The sequence below is a fragment of the Astyanax mexicanus genome, chromosome 1 (genome assembly GCF_023375975.1).
Source record: "Astyanax mexicanus isolate ESR-SI-001 chromosome 1, AstMex3_surface, whole genome shotgun sequence".
NCBI lineage: Eukaryota > Metazoa > Chordata > Actinopteri > Characiformes > Acestrorhamphidae > Astyanax > Astyanax mexicanus.
In genome coordinates, this window is record NC_064408.1 from 95,596,981 (window position 1) to 95,612,648 (window position 15,668).

The following is a 15,668-nucleotide window of genomic DNA, read 5'->3' on the forward strand; positions in this document are numbered from 1 at the left end:
TCTGAATCTGAGCCTTCGATTTCTTCATCCTCTGGCAGTTCAGCAGAGAATGTAGCAGAGGTCAGCAGGAAGATCAAGGAAAGACTGTATGACCACTTGATTACCGTATGCCTATGTCGCCTTCTCACCTCGTCTGACCGATTACGTGGCTTCGGATCTAATCTTACAATTTGGCGCTCGTTTTCTGGAACAGGGCAGGTTTGTGGTGTTTGTTTCTCTTGTACAGTGAACATTTGGACAGCAGAACGTTTTCCCATCCTATCTCTCAGCATCTGAAAAAATATACTTTTCATCTAAGTCTTTTGAGACCCATGAAGATCAAGTGCAACAAAAAGCTTAAAAGACATGCCACTGCTGGTACAGGAACAACTGACAGATATCAGGGAAGATCGCACATTAAAAATACAATTTAAAGATGTTTGGGTGGAATTTGGACTGGTTTTGAATATTTTTGGAGGCAGAGTATCCAGTAGTTTCAAGTTGTGCTATTGCAATTCTGCTACCCTTCTCTTTGACGCATTTGTGCAAACTGAGCTTTTCAAGCTTTAATTCTTTTGAGAACAAGTAAAGGAACCCCTGAAGGCTGTGGACCATGAGTTTCATGTCTGTCTCTCATCCATTCCCTCCACAAGTGTGTAAGTCCTGTTCACCCCCCTCTCTGTCTTAATAATCATTTATTGTGTGTGTTGGCTGTCAGATGAATGCAGAGTGTATGTTTTTAATACATTGTGAACTCGGGTGCTTTGAAATTTTGCATAGGTTTAAAGCATATGTGTCAAACTCAAGGCCCTCTGGCTAAATGTGGCCCACCATGTCCTTTATGTGGCCCGTGAGAGCTTGAAAGGTCTTAGTGTCTAAAAAAACAATAGGTAAGAAACTTTGACCAAAAATGAAATTTCCCACAATGCATGTTGATTGTGTTACCCGCAAAGACACAGCAGTGTAGTCATTGATGCGAAAACGCTGCCGTAATTTTGCAGACAAATGTTTATTGTAATCAAAGCATCTCATTAGTTGGATGCAAGGCTGTTGCAGTAAAAAAAAAATGTCAAACGTATTGATCAAAGTTAGTATTAAAACCTTTTTTTAGATTTATTAAAAATTTATATTGTTTTTATATTTTTTATTCACTTTAAAAATGTTTGATCCTTGATTGATGGAGCTTGTGGATTTCATAACATGACAAACTAAATGATTTATGTTATAACAGAGCAACAAGCAAACACATTTTTTTTCATGCAACTGTAATGTTTTAATTGAATAAGTAATCAATTCTGAGTTATTTAACATTATTTTTTTATATTACGTTTGGTTACATTTTGTAACAAGTTACATCTGGCCCTTTGAGAACAGCCATTATTTAGAATTTAATTTCATTCAGCTACAATAACATTACTGAGGTCACAGTGCATTAAAGTTTGAACGCATTCATACAAAAAACTGCGACATTCAAGAACATACAGTTTCTCAGATAGGGATTAAGCCTAGTCTTAGTGTAGTGATGCTCATTGCTGTCTTACAGTCCGGCAACAGTCTGTTTTAACGCCTTGCGCCTGCGTCATTTAAATAGTAAAGACGCTTACAAATATATCTGCCGATGGGCATGGTGGATGGTCTGGATGTGAGGTGTACTGCTATACTGTGAATGGAAAACACAGGTAAACCACTGACAGACTTATCAGAACACTAACAGTCACTTATCAGACGTATATTCCTATCTTGGCAATGCAGGCGTGCCACATGCCCTCAGAGTGAGTACACCACTGCTCATCACACAAGGATACGCATTAGAGCACAAATCAAATGTTTACATCAACAATAAACCGAATACACGATAAAATACCACATTGCTTTCCCAGTAAATGATTTATTCACTAACCTTTACACTGTGAACAAGCAGATCAGTTTCCTCCGCGCCATTACCATACCAATCTGCCAAAGTCAGAGCACACCTGGCTCTTAAAGGGAATGGCAATTGACACACCGATTGGTTAATTTCATGTTACGGCCAAAACACACCCATAGTTATTTCATAAAATTAGTTCATGCCTTTTGCTCGTTTTGAGCCATACCAGGTGTATTTTTGCGTCCTTGCGATACCAAACAAACACTAACACACCCTAAACCAAACTGCACAGTGCAGAGTTGATGGCTCACCTATAGATCAATAAAATAGGGCCCTTATTCTTCCTTCCATTCAATTGAAGATGTTTTGTAGTCCAAGACTAGACCCACAGTGAACTGGTTATGGTTAAAAATTAGGTACGTCCTTTCCTGGTGATGCTTCTAGATGGTGGAAGAAACATTTGAAAAAACACAAGTTTCTCTGAGAAGATACTTGAGGATGGGCTTTTTTTTCAAGTGTTTTGTTTTCCCCTTCAATATCAGACTAATTCAAAAGGAAACCAAATAGCTAACTTTACTGCTAGGAAGCTGAATATCTCTGTAAACATAGCTGAATATGTCTGTGAGTCTGTATTTATTAGCCTCTACTTCAGCAGCTATGCTAGCAGTCATGATTTCCAAACACTTGAACTGCAATACAAAAATGATGAGACTGCGAGATGCAATGCTGAGCTACAGAGTATTACAAAACATAGCAAACAATATTTAAATTCTTCTTTTATTATTTAGGAATGCTTCTTTTGTTAATATTAAAAATGTTTAAATAAAATAAATTAAGCATGAATAAAATATGTTTTAAAAAAAAAACAAAGATGACATACCTCTTCAATTATGTTAACATGATCTAATGTAAGTGAACACAATGGGTAATGTTGAGGTTAGAAAACTATGCGTATATTGTAAAATAAACGTTTTTATAATGTAATGTTACATTAATAGTAATATTTTTCATGTATCATATACATTAGTACAAGCAGTAAAAGTAGTATAAAAGGTTTAGCTGCAATATAAATATTTTTGGATTTCTCTGGATGATTGAATAGATGGATTAGGTTGATCATTTTGAGAGAACTTCAACATAACTGTTCTACAGATGTTTTTTGTTTGTTTTTCTCAGAACCATACACAAAACTCTTTATATGGAAGTCTATCATTTTAAAACTGTATGTAAACTACAGGGGTAAAATAGGGTGTCATGTCTGGTGCTGAAAGCGCTCCTGTTTCCCCTACACTCAGTTCTCCGTTAAACAACTACACTACCCAGAACGCACCATCTGCTGACATCACACACACACCCGATCACGACACATCACTTGCTTCCTCCAGGAAGTCCCGAATACTGATTACCTGCACTATAAAAGAGCACCTCACGCACACACCTGTTCCGAGTATTGTTGGTTCTACCTCATTACAAAGCGTTCTATCTCTCGTCTCTGTTTTTTCGTGTATGACCTTGCTCTTAGTTTTTTTTTACGCTGATTTTTGCCTGTTCCTCTATTTTTGGATTTACCGTGTTTGACCTGGACTGTTTATCGTTTTTCTGCCTTTTGGTTTACCTCTGCTGCTGGCCTTCCTCTGTATGATCCTCTGGACTGTCCCTGTTTATGGTATGCTTTTGTCTACGTGGTTCCTGTCTGCTGTTATTACACTGTTACAGTTTTTGACTACCCCTGTACCATTGTTTATTTTAATAAACACCAAAATCTGCATCTGCATGTGTCTGAGTCCTGTCCCGAATATGACATAGGGTTAGTGTGTTGGAATAGTGTTAGTGTGTTGGTAATTATTTTTCCAGCATATGTGGAAGACCTGTGCCTTTGTTAAAAGAAATATCCCAACAATGCACCCCCTAATGCACTAATGTACTGTAATAAATTTACTGCTGGTTCTGAGAAACAGAAAGAAGAACAGCTTGGCAGAACTTTGATACTTGGAATTGAATATTTGCATGTCGATTAGCTCGACCCATTTCTGTGTGTGATTAAACCATGTTGTTCAAGACCCTCAATCAAATCCATATGTATGAGAGAGAAGACCATTTTGCATGTGTTATGTAAATTATCAGTAGATTATAATGCACATTATACTGTAGTTCTGAGAAAAATTAAAATTTTAGAACCAATTGTAGATATGCACTTTTCCAGAGATGGCGTATTAGGGGTGTATTTTGGTACAGGGCTGGTGCAGCCCAGTCAATCTGAAGCTAATCAGTTTGTACAGAATAAAATGATTAGGTCCTGATTCAGTTTAGGGAAATCAGGTATAATTATTGGCTCAGATTTTGTTACAGTCCTTTGTTTTAAACAAATCTGGTTGAGCACCCTGTGGCCATGTAGGAAGCGTTATCAAATCGTAACAAAACAGTTTGTAGTGTGGCAGTGAAAGATTAGTGGCTCAGTAGATAAAGCACCACTATTGATTGTCAAGCCGGCTCTGTTGGACAGTTAACCCCTTCTTAGTTTACCCGCTGGAATACTGCAGCTCTTTTATAGTATCCCATTGGTTTAAATATTAGCCCAGATCAGTGTTGGCTGATAGCATTTAGCATTAAGCTACTCTGATCAGATTGGGGGCAAAAAATGGATCAGGACATCCCCAAAATTAGAGCTTGGCCTATTGAAGAGTCTATATTTTTAAAACATGAAGTTTTAATTGAGTCCTGACCCTGATTTAAAATCAGAAGTGCTGTAACACTAACTGCTTGGTTAACTTTCCATATTAGTAATATCACTTTTTTAAAGGAGTATTATTATTATTAATATTACTAAGGATTAAAACTATTAAGGAATATGATTAATAATCAAATGTTTCTTATTTGCTAATATTAGTCATTAACTAATATAGGGGTTATTGCATTATTATATTATCAGTTTATAGGCAGCCTAAAAGGGAAATGAATTGAATATGGAAAATGATTTGCAAAGTATATAATAATCTAATAATATCTTTTATAGCAAACATTTTTGAGACAATAAGAAAATAAGTATCATGATAGGCCTAACGAGACAAACACTAAATCAATTGCTTTCATTTAAACTGATTAAACATGTAGGTTCTTCTGCCAACATTTTTATTTCCACAAATACAAATCTTTTATTTATTTATTACCATTTTGAAAAGATTACAATTTTAAAATTCTGTAAATATGCTTTTTATGCTTTGTTCTAATGCAAACACAATTAATAAAAGTGAATACCAAAGCATGTGTAACTGCAACACATTTCTAAGAGAAGTCAAAGATTATTTTTAAAGAAATGCAGGCATGTTATCATTTCTGGCAATGATTGTAATAAGGAAATATCAACATTATAAACATATCAACAACTTAGTCATATTACACAGGTGAAAGCCTCTCTCTACAGACTGGTTAGTCACTGGGGCCTAGGCACTCAACTTTATTCTAAAAATGTTTAAATGTCAAGTGCTGATCATTATATGTGTGTCATTCTGGTGTGTGTGTGTGTGTGTGTGTGTGTGCCAGGAGAGCAGTAAAGCAGCCAAAGAGCAGCGGATGACACTCAGAACCTCAGAGGTGACGAGCAGTCAGGTACCGTGGAAAAATAAAAAAGATTATTTTCAAGCTGTGTGGGCTCCCAGCACAATACATCAACCTTCAGGAGCAACTGCCGAATTTCATTTCCAGGAACTCTTCAATAGTGCAGGAAGAAAAAACATAAGAGTGACATAAGAGTGAACACATGAAGTGTTCTCACACTGCTCTCAGAAACAACTAGAGAGACAAAAGACATTTAGACTTACGTCATCAACCGTGCTGTTGAGATTATACCCGCAGTTTACAGCGATCGTTATGGGGTGCACTTCAGTCCAGCCGTCTGCCGTGCAGGTCTTGGACAGGTTACCTAAGAGACAGAGCAGAAGACATTACACCTCAACACACATCACTGATGTTTGTGGACTGCATGAACCTGACAGCAAGATGCCTAGAATTACACAATGATATTCAACAATATAATATTATATAACATGGGCATAAATGCCTTAATTCAATACATTCAATAAGTGCAGTGGTTAGAGCACTGGGGTACTGATCATCAAAAAGGGGGTTCAATACCCACATCCACTAAGCCGTCCCTGACCTTTTGAGTAAAGCCCTTAACTCTTGTGCTCCAGTACAGTTTTGGCAACCTTCAGTTCATCCAGTGGTCTAATTGATAATCTGCTTGGTATTTGACCACAGGGTTGTGGCTTTGTTACACTGATTTAAACTAGTGGTGTCAATTGACTAAAAAAAAGTTATACCATTAATCACAACAAAATTCTGTGATTAACCGCGATTAATCACTTTTGTTTTTCTTCAGACGCAAATTTTTATAGTGGATATTTTAATGTTAATACAAGTATGAATGTAAGAAATGTGAAATGCAATTATATGTATATTAGTGGTGTCAATTAAAATTATAGTATATACTTATATGTTTGAGGGGAGATAAAATCAACACAGGGTGCTGGAATAAAGAACGCATGATAAATTGGACTGTAAATGTCTCAGCTTGGTTATGAGGATTTCTGAATGCAAACTTAATTTGCTGAGTATAAAAATCTCAGGGATGACCATTTAAATGGCCTGGGGGAAATATGTAATGGCCAGTATTCAGTACTGTGTACACTGTGCCTTTTTAACAGACTCTTAGGCTAAATTCATGGAGTGTGTAATAGTGCTGCATTAGTTCATGTATGAATTAATGAATAAGATTATGTGTGGAATACCGCCAGAGAGAGTCCGAGTGTCCTACCTTCTGCACTAAAGCTCTCTATTTGTTGGAGAAACGATTGAGAGAGACAAAGAGAGAAAGAGGGAGGGAGATACAGAGAGAGACAGTCGCAGAAAGAGAGAGAGAGACAAAATAAAAGCTTTCTATTCAGCTCACTATTTGATGCAGAAACGAACAAGAGAGAGAGAGTGAGAGAGTGAGAGAAAGAGGGAGGGAAAGACGGAGAGAGACAGTCTCAGAGAGAGAGAGAAAAAATAAAAGCTCTTTATCTAGCTCACTATTTGCTGCGGAAACGAGAGAGAGAGAGAGAGAGAGAGAAAGAGGGAGGGAAAGACGGAGAGAGACAGTCTCAGAGAGAGAGAGACAAAATAAAAGCTCTCTATCCAGCTCACTATTTGGTGCAAAAATGAGAGAGAGAGAGTGAGAGACAGTGAGAGAAAGAGGGAGGGTAAGACGGAGAGAGACAGACTCAGAGAGAGAGAGAGACAAAAAAAAAGCTCTCTATCCAGCTCACTATTTGGTGCAAAAATGAGAGAGAGAGAGAGTGAGAGACAGTGAGAGAAAGAGGGACAGTAAGACGGAGAGAGATAGACTCAGAGAGAGAGAGAGACAAAAAAAAGCTCTCTATCCAGCTCACTATTTGGCGCAAAAACGAGAGAGAGGGAGAGAGAAACAGAGAAGGAGAAAAATAGGGAGAGAAAAACCAAACAAAGCTCTCTGACCGGGTCGGAGCTGGAAGTCTGAACCGGAGTATTACTGCTGGAGACCGTAAGAGTGCACCGTTCAATCGTTCAGCCAGAAAACTAATCAGAGAGTTGAGCGAGGGTGGGGCAGATCACGGCGGAAGTAGGGGTCAAACTTGGTGCCTTAATTAACTTGCCTTCAAAAATAGTAACGTGTTACTGTACCAAATTTACAGCACGCATTATCGCTTTAACGTTTAAAAGCCCTAATTTAAACTCATTTATGCTCATTTTTATTGATCACAGGGTTATGAGTTTGATATCTGGGTGCACTGAGCTGCCACTCTTAAGCACAGCGTCTTCTTAAACTCTCTATTCCAGCATGGCTAACCCATTAATAAAGCAGGTGGCCAGGTCCTGTTGTTAGAGCGCTAGCTGTTTTTTTTTTTATCTCAGCGTTGTGGGTTCAATACCCAGGTTTACTAAACCACCACTGTTGACCTTTTAAGTAAAGCCCTTAACTTTTGTGCCCCAGTACAGTTTTGGCTTGATATTTGACCACAGTGTTGTTGTGGGTTCAATGCCTAGGTCTACAATACTCACACTGGTGACCCCTTAAGCAAAGCCCTTAACCTCAAACCTTTACTTTATCCAGTGGTTACAGTTTTTGATCTCAGGGTTGTGGGTTCAATACCCAGGTCTACTAAACTGCCACTGTTGACCCCTTCAATAAAGGCCTTAAGCTATATGTTCTAGCACATCAACCCTTCATTCATACAGTAGATCAGTTAGAGTGCTGGGATATTGATCACAAGGTTGTGAGTTTATTTTATACGCTCTATTTCATAGAGCTATTTTATACGCTCTTTGACACTGTATCAGCTAATGAAAGGAAAGGAGAAATCGAATGAAAGAATGAAGCAGAGGAATAAAGTGGATGGATTGATAGGTTGCTTGCTTTACATTCAAACTGTATATCATCGCTGTCCTTTAAAAAACAGTTATCTCCATTTTTGTTGATTTTTAGTTTACTACATAATTTGAACGGACAAACTGTCCCTTACACTGTGCCAAAATTTCTTGATGAATGGACCAACAGAAACTCTTCAAAATTACCTGAAATAAACTCTTTTTACATTGACTTCCATTGAAAGTTTTTTTCTCTCTCCTGTAAAGTTGCTTTTTTAGAAACAAGTGTTTTTCATTGGACAGCGACGATATGTACTTTAGAACATGGAATGGTACTAGTCGGTCAAAATGCATACCTGTTATGCATACATGCATACAGGTCAATCTTTGGCATTTGTTCATCGATTCAGAATAGAATCAAGATACATATAAGAATCGAACATTTCTACCACCCCTAATGTGTTCTAATCCCTCTGTTCTGATCTCAGAAAAAAGTCACATTTCTAGCAATATATATCACCTTGGTTAAAATATCATATCATCATATAGTATCATCAAGCTATTGCCAATACAATAAGGTCTTAACTGTACCTCTATAACCACTTACTTTCTGCTGTGTTTAGGATGTTGTACACTGCTCAGTGGTAGACAGCAGTGGTCTATGTTAAGGAGGCACTGTGACATTTCGCAGGCTGCCGTCGGCAAGTTCCAAAAATGTTCTGTATCTGAGATGAACTGCAGTGTAAAAGACACTCAATGTACCGAAAGTGTGTGGCCTTCTCTCATTCTCCAGGCTGTTTCTGGCCTTACAATTCTCCAGCACTTCCTCCATAATAAAGACTCTCAAAACAGCCATAAGCAGTGAGCAGTGGTTGGGATTTAAGTTAAATCTAAAATGTTGCTGCATAATTCATACTAAAACACCTTCAGTGTTCCACTGCTGCCCTCAGCTTTTCTGTTTTTCTTTCTCTCAGATCAGTCTGGACACTAAAATGCCACATCATTAGAGCTCTTTTGTTGGTTTGTGGATTAAATCTTTTTCTTTCCTCAACAGGAGACTCAAGATTTTTTAAAAAGTATACCACCAGAAGATCCATGACCTTGCAACCTTGTGAAATGACCTTTAATGTGGCAGCGGATCTCGACATTAATATTACAGCTAATTACTTAAAGCTCCACTACGTAGGATTGAGATTTTGTGCTCGTGGGCTCCCCCTACAGTTGCAGAGTGTAATAAATGTTTTAGGCGGATTAGTTTCTCTTTCTCGTTTTCTGGCTTTCACAGACATATTTCGTCTCTTTCCAGCTTCTGCCAGAGTGTCTGTATGTTAGTTTGTAAAGAATGAAGCAGTAGTCCTTGTAGAACTGTTAGATACTAAAGGTCGGAAAGCAGGTCGCAGTTCTCGCGAGCGTTGGTTGCGGCCGCCTCAGAAAACGTACAGAGTTTAGTTTGAGCTCAGAGAAGCTCCGGCACAGACACGAGAGCACCGCTATTCCTCCTATTACACCTCAATGCAGCGCTGCAGTGAGTTTCAAGCTGTAATTTTACTTCTTTAAAAAGTTCATTAATCAAGGAAAACCTACCTGCTGCTTTAACATAGGCTAGTCACTCTCTACTGTCTGGTTAAACACCTGGAAAGATGTGGATCATGGCAAAACAACATGGAAAGATATTACAGCTCATTGCACCTGCAGTGGCATTTGCAGTGGCATTTACCAAAAAAAAAAAAAAAATGTAAAGAAACTGTAAGGGGGTGCTTGCGCCGTGGTCCTCCTGCCTCTAGAGGGAGACTACCTTCTGCCACCCGCAATAATCAGGCTGATTGATCCCACCTGGTGAGTGCCTTTATAAGGACTGCCCACTGTTCAGACAGAGTCTTGAATCTGTTCAGGTCACTCTAGTAGCAGAGAGCTGTCCCAGTTTGAAAGAAAAAAAGAAAGAAAGTCTGTGTCTCTTTGAAAAAAGCAAAGAAATAACTATTACTTAGTTTCTAGTCCAGCCTCCTTGCGTGTTCTTCCCAGAGGCTGCTTTCTGTTTCCTCCTCTTTTGAGGTTTACAGTGTTTCTTCCCATTTGTTGTTCTTCCCATTTGAGTTAAAGATTCAATATTGGTCTAAAAAAGATACTCGTTTTCTTGAGTATCTGTATTTTAGTTCTTCGGCACAAACCGAGTGCCTGCAGCCTTTCCCTTTAGTTTGTTTGGCGCCTTTATTCTCGTTTTCCCGCCTTTTTCCTTCTCCTTTGTCTAAATTGCAGCAGTAGTGCAGCCATTTTGTTTGTTGCTTTCAAGCATTTCACAGTATGAAATTCTACTCCAACCCCAGTCTTTACACCACTCTTTGCTTCTGTTTATCAATTTTTTTGTAATTTATTTTGGTCTTTTTATAGTCTAATCTGCACACCCTGGTGGAGATATCCATTTGGGAGTTAATAATTAACACAGCAGCCATCCTGAGCAGCCATCCATTGCTGCCACATCACAGAAACAACCGTTCACCACCATCATGCTACAAAAAACTTTTGGTCCTAATAAAATCTCTTAGTTTTGTACATAGTAAATAATTTCCTACACTCCATCTACAGCTCCCCCCACAGCAACACAGTGACATGACATCATCTGAAAACTTTTGATTGTGTTCTGAATGTGTGTGCACTCTAATCTCACATTCAGAAACTAAGAATATCCACAATACATCCAACCAGTGATCCCTTAGCCTCTCAAATATACGCCTACAATCCAAAAATCCCTGTTTTGTCACTTTTACTCTGAAGACTATAACCTCATTTCAGATATATAGTGGTATCTAGGCGGTCAGGAGAAGAACTGAAGCTTGATGTGCCTCTGACTAAATTGGAAGAAAAATGAAAGTTCAGATTTGACAGCAATATCTTGCTGCCCTTCAGGAATAAGCGTCTCAAGCTCAAAACCAAATTCCAACTTCTTGTTGGAAATTAATTGGCCACTGCTGCTGGACTGATGGATTGAGAGCTCTATCCACAGCAAGAACAGCGAGCAGAGAGTAAACAAGCCTAAATGAGCACAGCATGGTTACGTTACTGTTATTATCCATGACAAACAAGACAACAGTATCTGCCTGCTTAGACTACACTCTATTTTATATCTGTTATTGCTTCCAGACGCCTCCAAACAGGAGCTGACAGGCTGACAGGCCTAATTTCACTCATTTAATAAAGAGCCTAATTAATGTTCATAAACTAATTCATCATTCCTTTTGAGAGAGTTGACAAAGTCCTTTCAGGATTATCATATTTACTTTCAGTTTCTGGCAGCTGTCCCCTCGGCGGGTAGCAATAACCCTGTTTGTTACGATTGAACTGGTTTCCAGAGAAGACGGCTCTTTTCACAGCACACGCTACGCTTTTAATCCAACACAGTGCCACCCACCCCAGCCCATTGATTTACAAATCTAACAGAGCTCAATATGAAATGAATCAATACTCATTGACCTGAAAGGCCTGGCTTGAATCCCTATCGTTGTTCATATCATAGTTTTATATAAACAACACAATTGATAAACACTATACAGTGGCGTAAAGAAGTATTTGCCCCTTACACATTTTGTTTTCTTTTATTTTTGCTTTTGGGCATAACTACATATTTCAGATTATCAAACAAACTTTAGCAGCAGACAAAGATAACCTAAGTAAATCCAAAAAGCAAAAACTTTTAAGTGAGGATTTCATTTTATTAAGGAGAAAATCAATCAAAAAAAGTAATTACAAAGTGGGACAGCGACCTACCAAAATTACCCCAAAAGGGCTTGGACAACTCATCCAGGTGGTCCCAAAGAACCCATCTGAAGACCTGCTTGCCTCATTTGCTCAGTTAAGGTCAGTGCTAAGGAACATTTTGATGATCCCCTTGTAATGGGTGGGTAGCGGTAGCTCTCAAGCCCAGAAGGTTGTAGAATCCAAGTGCAGAGCAGTAGATCTCAAAGCAGGCAAACCCAAGAAAAAAAGGGAAATAATAATAATAATAATAATAATAATAATAATAATATATAATCGTTAATATATATATATATATATATATATATATATATATATATATATATATATATTAATAGGATATATAATATTATATAATAATATTATATGTATATATATATATATAATTATATATATAAGTCCTTATTAAACCCCGCTCCGTGCGGGGATCGAACCCACGCTGTCGCGGCCGCAGCCCAGTGCTCTAACCGCTGAACCAGCAAGCGGATTGGGACGCGGCCGCTTTATATATATATATATATATTTATAAGGCTCCGCCGAAAGGGGCGGAGCAACGAAAACGGGCGGAGGAGGAAAACGGGTGGAAAACAAACCTCGCGCCGAGCGTGAGTGAAAGAGAGGGGGAGAAAACGTAAACTAAGAACGCAGAGGAAGTGCAGCTACCTCTTATAAAACGAGGTGAAGGAGTAACTAAACAAAAGAGCTTCCAAAGAAAACAAAAGTGAACTGAGGTGCTTGTGGATTTAAACGCTGCTCCACCAGAGAGGGGAGGAACAGCGCGGGAGAGAGAAGGTAAACAAACCGCGTACCTCGCGTGAGAAACACACAGACACACACAAACAAAGACTCAGAGAACGAGAGGAGAGCGGTGGAGCTCACAGCTCTACACAGCCACACCAAACTCGAGAGGGAAAAAACGGCACTTGCCGTGGATAGGAAAGAAGGGAAATGAGAGCCGGAGCTCAGAGAAAAATCGGGCATAGATTCGCTCTCACGAGCTTCAAAGAGCCAGCGCCGAGTGGCTAGTTGGCTTTGCTTATAAGCAGGTGTTGATAATTAGCCAATTAACCCTCGGCGCTGGCCTGGACGCCTCGATCGGGCACCAGCCCTTACACCCCTGCACTTTGGGAAAATAAAATCTGTGGACTGACTAGACAAAAGTGAAACTTTTGTAAGTTGTGTGTCCCGTAAAATGAACACAGCATTTCAGAAAAAGGACATCATTCTGAAAGTCAAATATGGTGGTGGTAGTTTGATGGTCTGGGGCTACTTTGCTGCTTCAGGACCTGGACATCTTGCTGTAATTGATTGAACCATGAATTCTGCTCTCTAATAGAAAATTTGGAAGAAGGAGAATGTCAACCCATTAAAAATTTAAGTATGATAAAAACTAAAAAACAAAAAAGAAATATTTTTCATGGCATTGTTTGTCCAAAGGCTTACAGAATGCTTGTTGACACCCCTTATAATGAACACATTCAGCTAATTAAATTTGCATGATAGCTGACACAGATGTGCAAATGCATCCATACAGCTCGTTAGGTGCCTGTACGGAGGTTCTACCAATATAAAAAAGACTCTCTTGGGCAGATACATTTATTGCCAATTTATTGAACCTATTGGCACCATGCCTAGTGGCAGACGTGGGCTAGAGGACAGTAAAGCCACCAGCATTGAGCTGTGGAGCAGAGGAACTGTGAGATAAGGTGTGGTGGTGATCATCTAGCATCCTTACCTCACTAACGCTTTATCATGCAATCAAACCCCACAGCAATGTTTCAAAATTAAGTGAAAGTCTTTAATTAAGTGTCTTTAACACTAGTAACACAGTTACTCCAACAAAAGCATTAATTTGGTTTATACAGAATTGGTGTCAGAAACACTATTTACTTCAATGTGTACTTAAAATATTGCATTATAATATTATAATGTCTGTTATTTTTATCTCTCAACCCCAACTCGCATCCATAAAAAGAACTGAGCACTAACACACTTTAAACACACTTTATTTAGAAGGCTACGGGCTAATTTTAGACACAGTTTTAAAAAACTTGTAAACAACAAACAAGGCCAGTGACCTTAAAAACAGGAACAGAAAGCCTACAGCATGCACACACACACACACTCAAGTTCTGGGTGTTTAAAGTGGATTTTAATGTGACACTGACACACTAAGTAGAAATCAAAGCATTAAAACATCGATTCGTGTTTTACGCCAGAGGAGTTGAAATCTGAACGGATTTTACAGACAGACAGGCTTGGGGGCGTTATCAACAGCAATTTAAAAACCGTCAGCTGTCTGAAATCCTGCTGGCATCCAGCTGCATCATAAGTGTTTCTCAAACCGCAAGCAAAAGTGCGATTTCCCAGCTGGGTAATCCTTCCCCATAATCAACATTTAAAGTGGCGGCGGTGAAACTGGTCTGCTTAAACCAGCAATTTACACAATCAACAACTCGTTACAACTCTTTTTTAAAATGACAGTCTTGATTAACGCAGAATCACAAACTATTTACAAGGCCTACAAGAGCTGTCTGTATTTTGATTATTTAATTACTAGATGTGGCTAAAATGTTCCTACATCAGTAAACAATAATGACAATAATGGTAGATGTTTAAAAAAGTTACTGAAAAAAAAAACATCTTGATTTCACTGAGAAAGTCTGAGAATGCTGAAAGCATCTATTAGTTCATGGGGTTCTTTTTGAATGCAGCAGATGTTGCTCTAAGATCTCAGTGTATCTTTCTTTATTAATTCTGCATCAGAAAGATCTATTGACAAACCCATACCATGACAGACCCTGGGATTTTAACAGTCAGTATGGTCCTTTATGTCCTTTTTTTTTTACCACAATACAAATTTCCATCTGATCCATCCCAGATGCTTCAGAGTAAAGGGTAGTCGATGCCACTTCTGGACATGGTTAACTCAAAGCTTCTGTTTTGGATGGTAAAGGTTTAACAAAGTAATCACTTCCTTGACTGACAGTTGATGATGGAGTGACATCTGAACTATAGGAGATCACGGATGTTCGATTTCTGTATTTTTTTAGTGTCCCAAACTGTTTACAAGACCAAAAACCATTCATTTACCAGATGTAGGTAAAGTAACTAAAGCCAAACTGCAAAAAATGGTCTGTACATCAGTAAAATAATGATTCAGATCAATATTGAGTCGCTGAAAACTTTTGTGAAAAAACTCTGAACTCTGAATCAGTATCTTTTAGCATAAGACAAAGTCTGTTTACTCTCATTCTCTGTTCTTCACTTTTGCTCTAAAATGAAACGATAAAGCTCTAAACTAAAAGGTGTAAAGACATTAAGTAGGACTAGGTGATATATCAGGTTTTTTAAGAATTATTTTTTTTATTAATTGTATAAAATTTGGAACATGTTGTTTTGTCTCTTTGTTTTTACCTTGGGATGAAAAAACATTGAGATACATATCATATCACTTTTCATCAAAAAAATATGGAGATACTGGTTTTGATCCATATGACGCAGCTCTAACATGACATTAAGCATCAACAGCTGGATATTTTTTTAGTCATAACAGAATCATTAGAACATTGCCCAGAAAAGTGTTGTTTTTGATCCGATATCATTGTTACTATATTTTAAAGTGTGTTTTTGGGACGTGGACCTTTTTCAGCCCATTTTCAGCACTCTTCCTTTCTTCTGCATTACT

The 15,668-nt window shown here is 38.3% G+C and overlaps 1 protein-coding gene across 1 annotated transcript in view; it reads right to left on the reverse strand.

The window, feature by feature from the left end:
• Window positions 1-15,668, reverse strand: part of vipr1b (vasoactive intestinal peptide receptor 1b) — a 135,014-nt gene that overhangs the window by 42,583 nt on the left and 76,763 nt on the right. Inside the window, exon 4 of the mRNA XM_007249044.4 lies at window positions 5,665-5,765. Coding sequence (XP_007249106.1) covers window positions 5,665-5,765 — 101 coding nt within the window. The remainder of the gene's footprint in view (window positions 1-5,664; window positions 5,766-15,668) is intronic.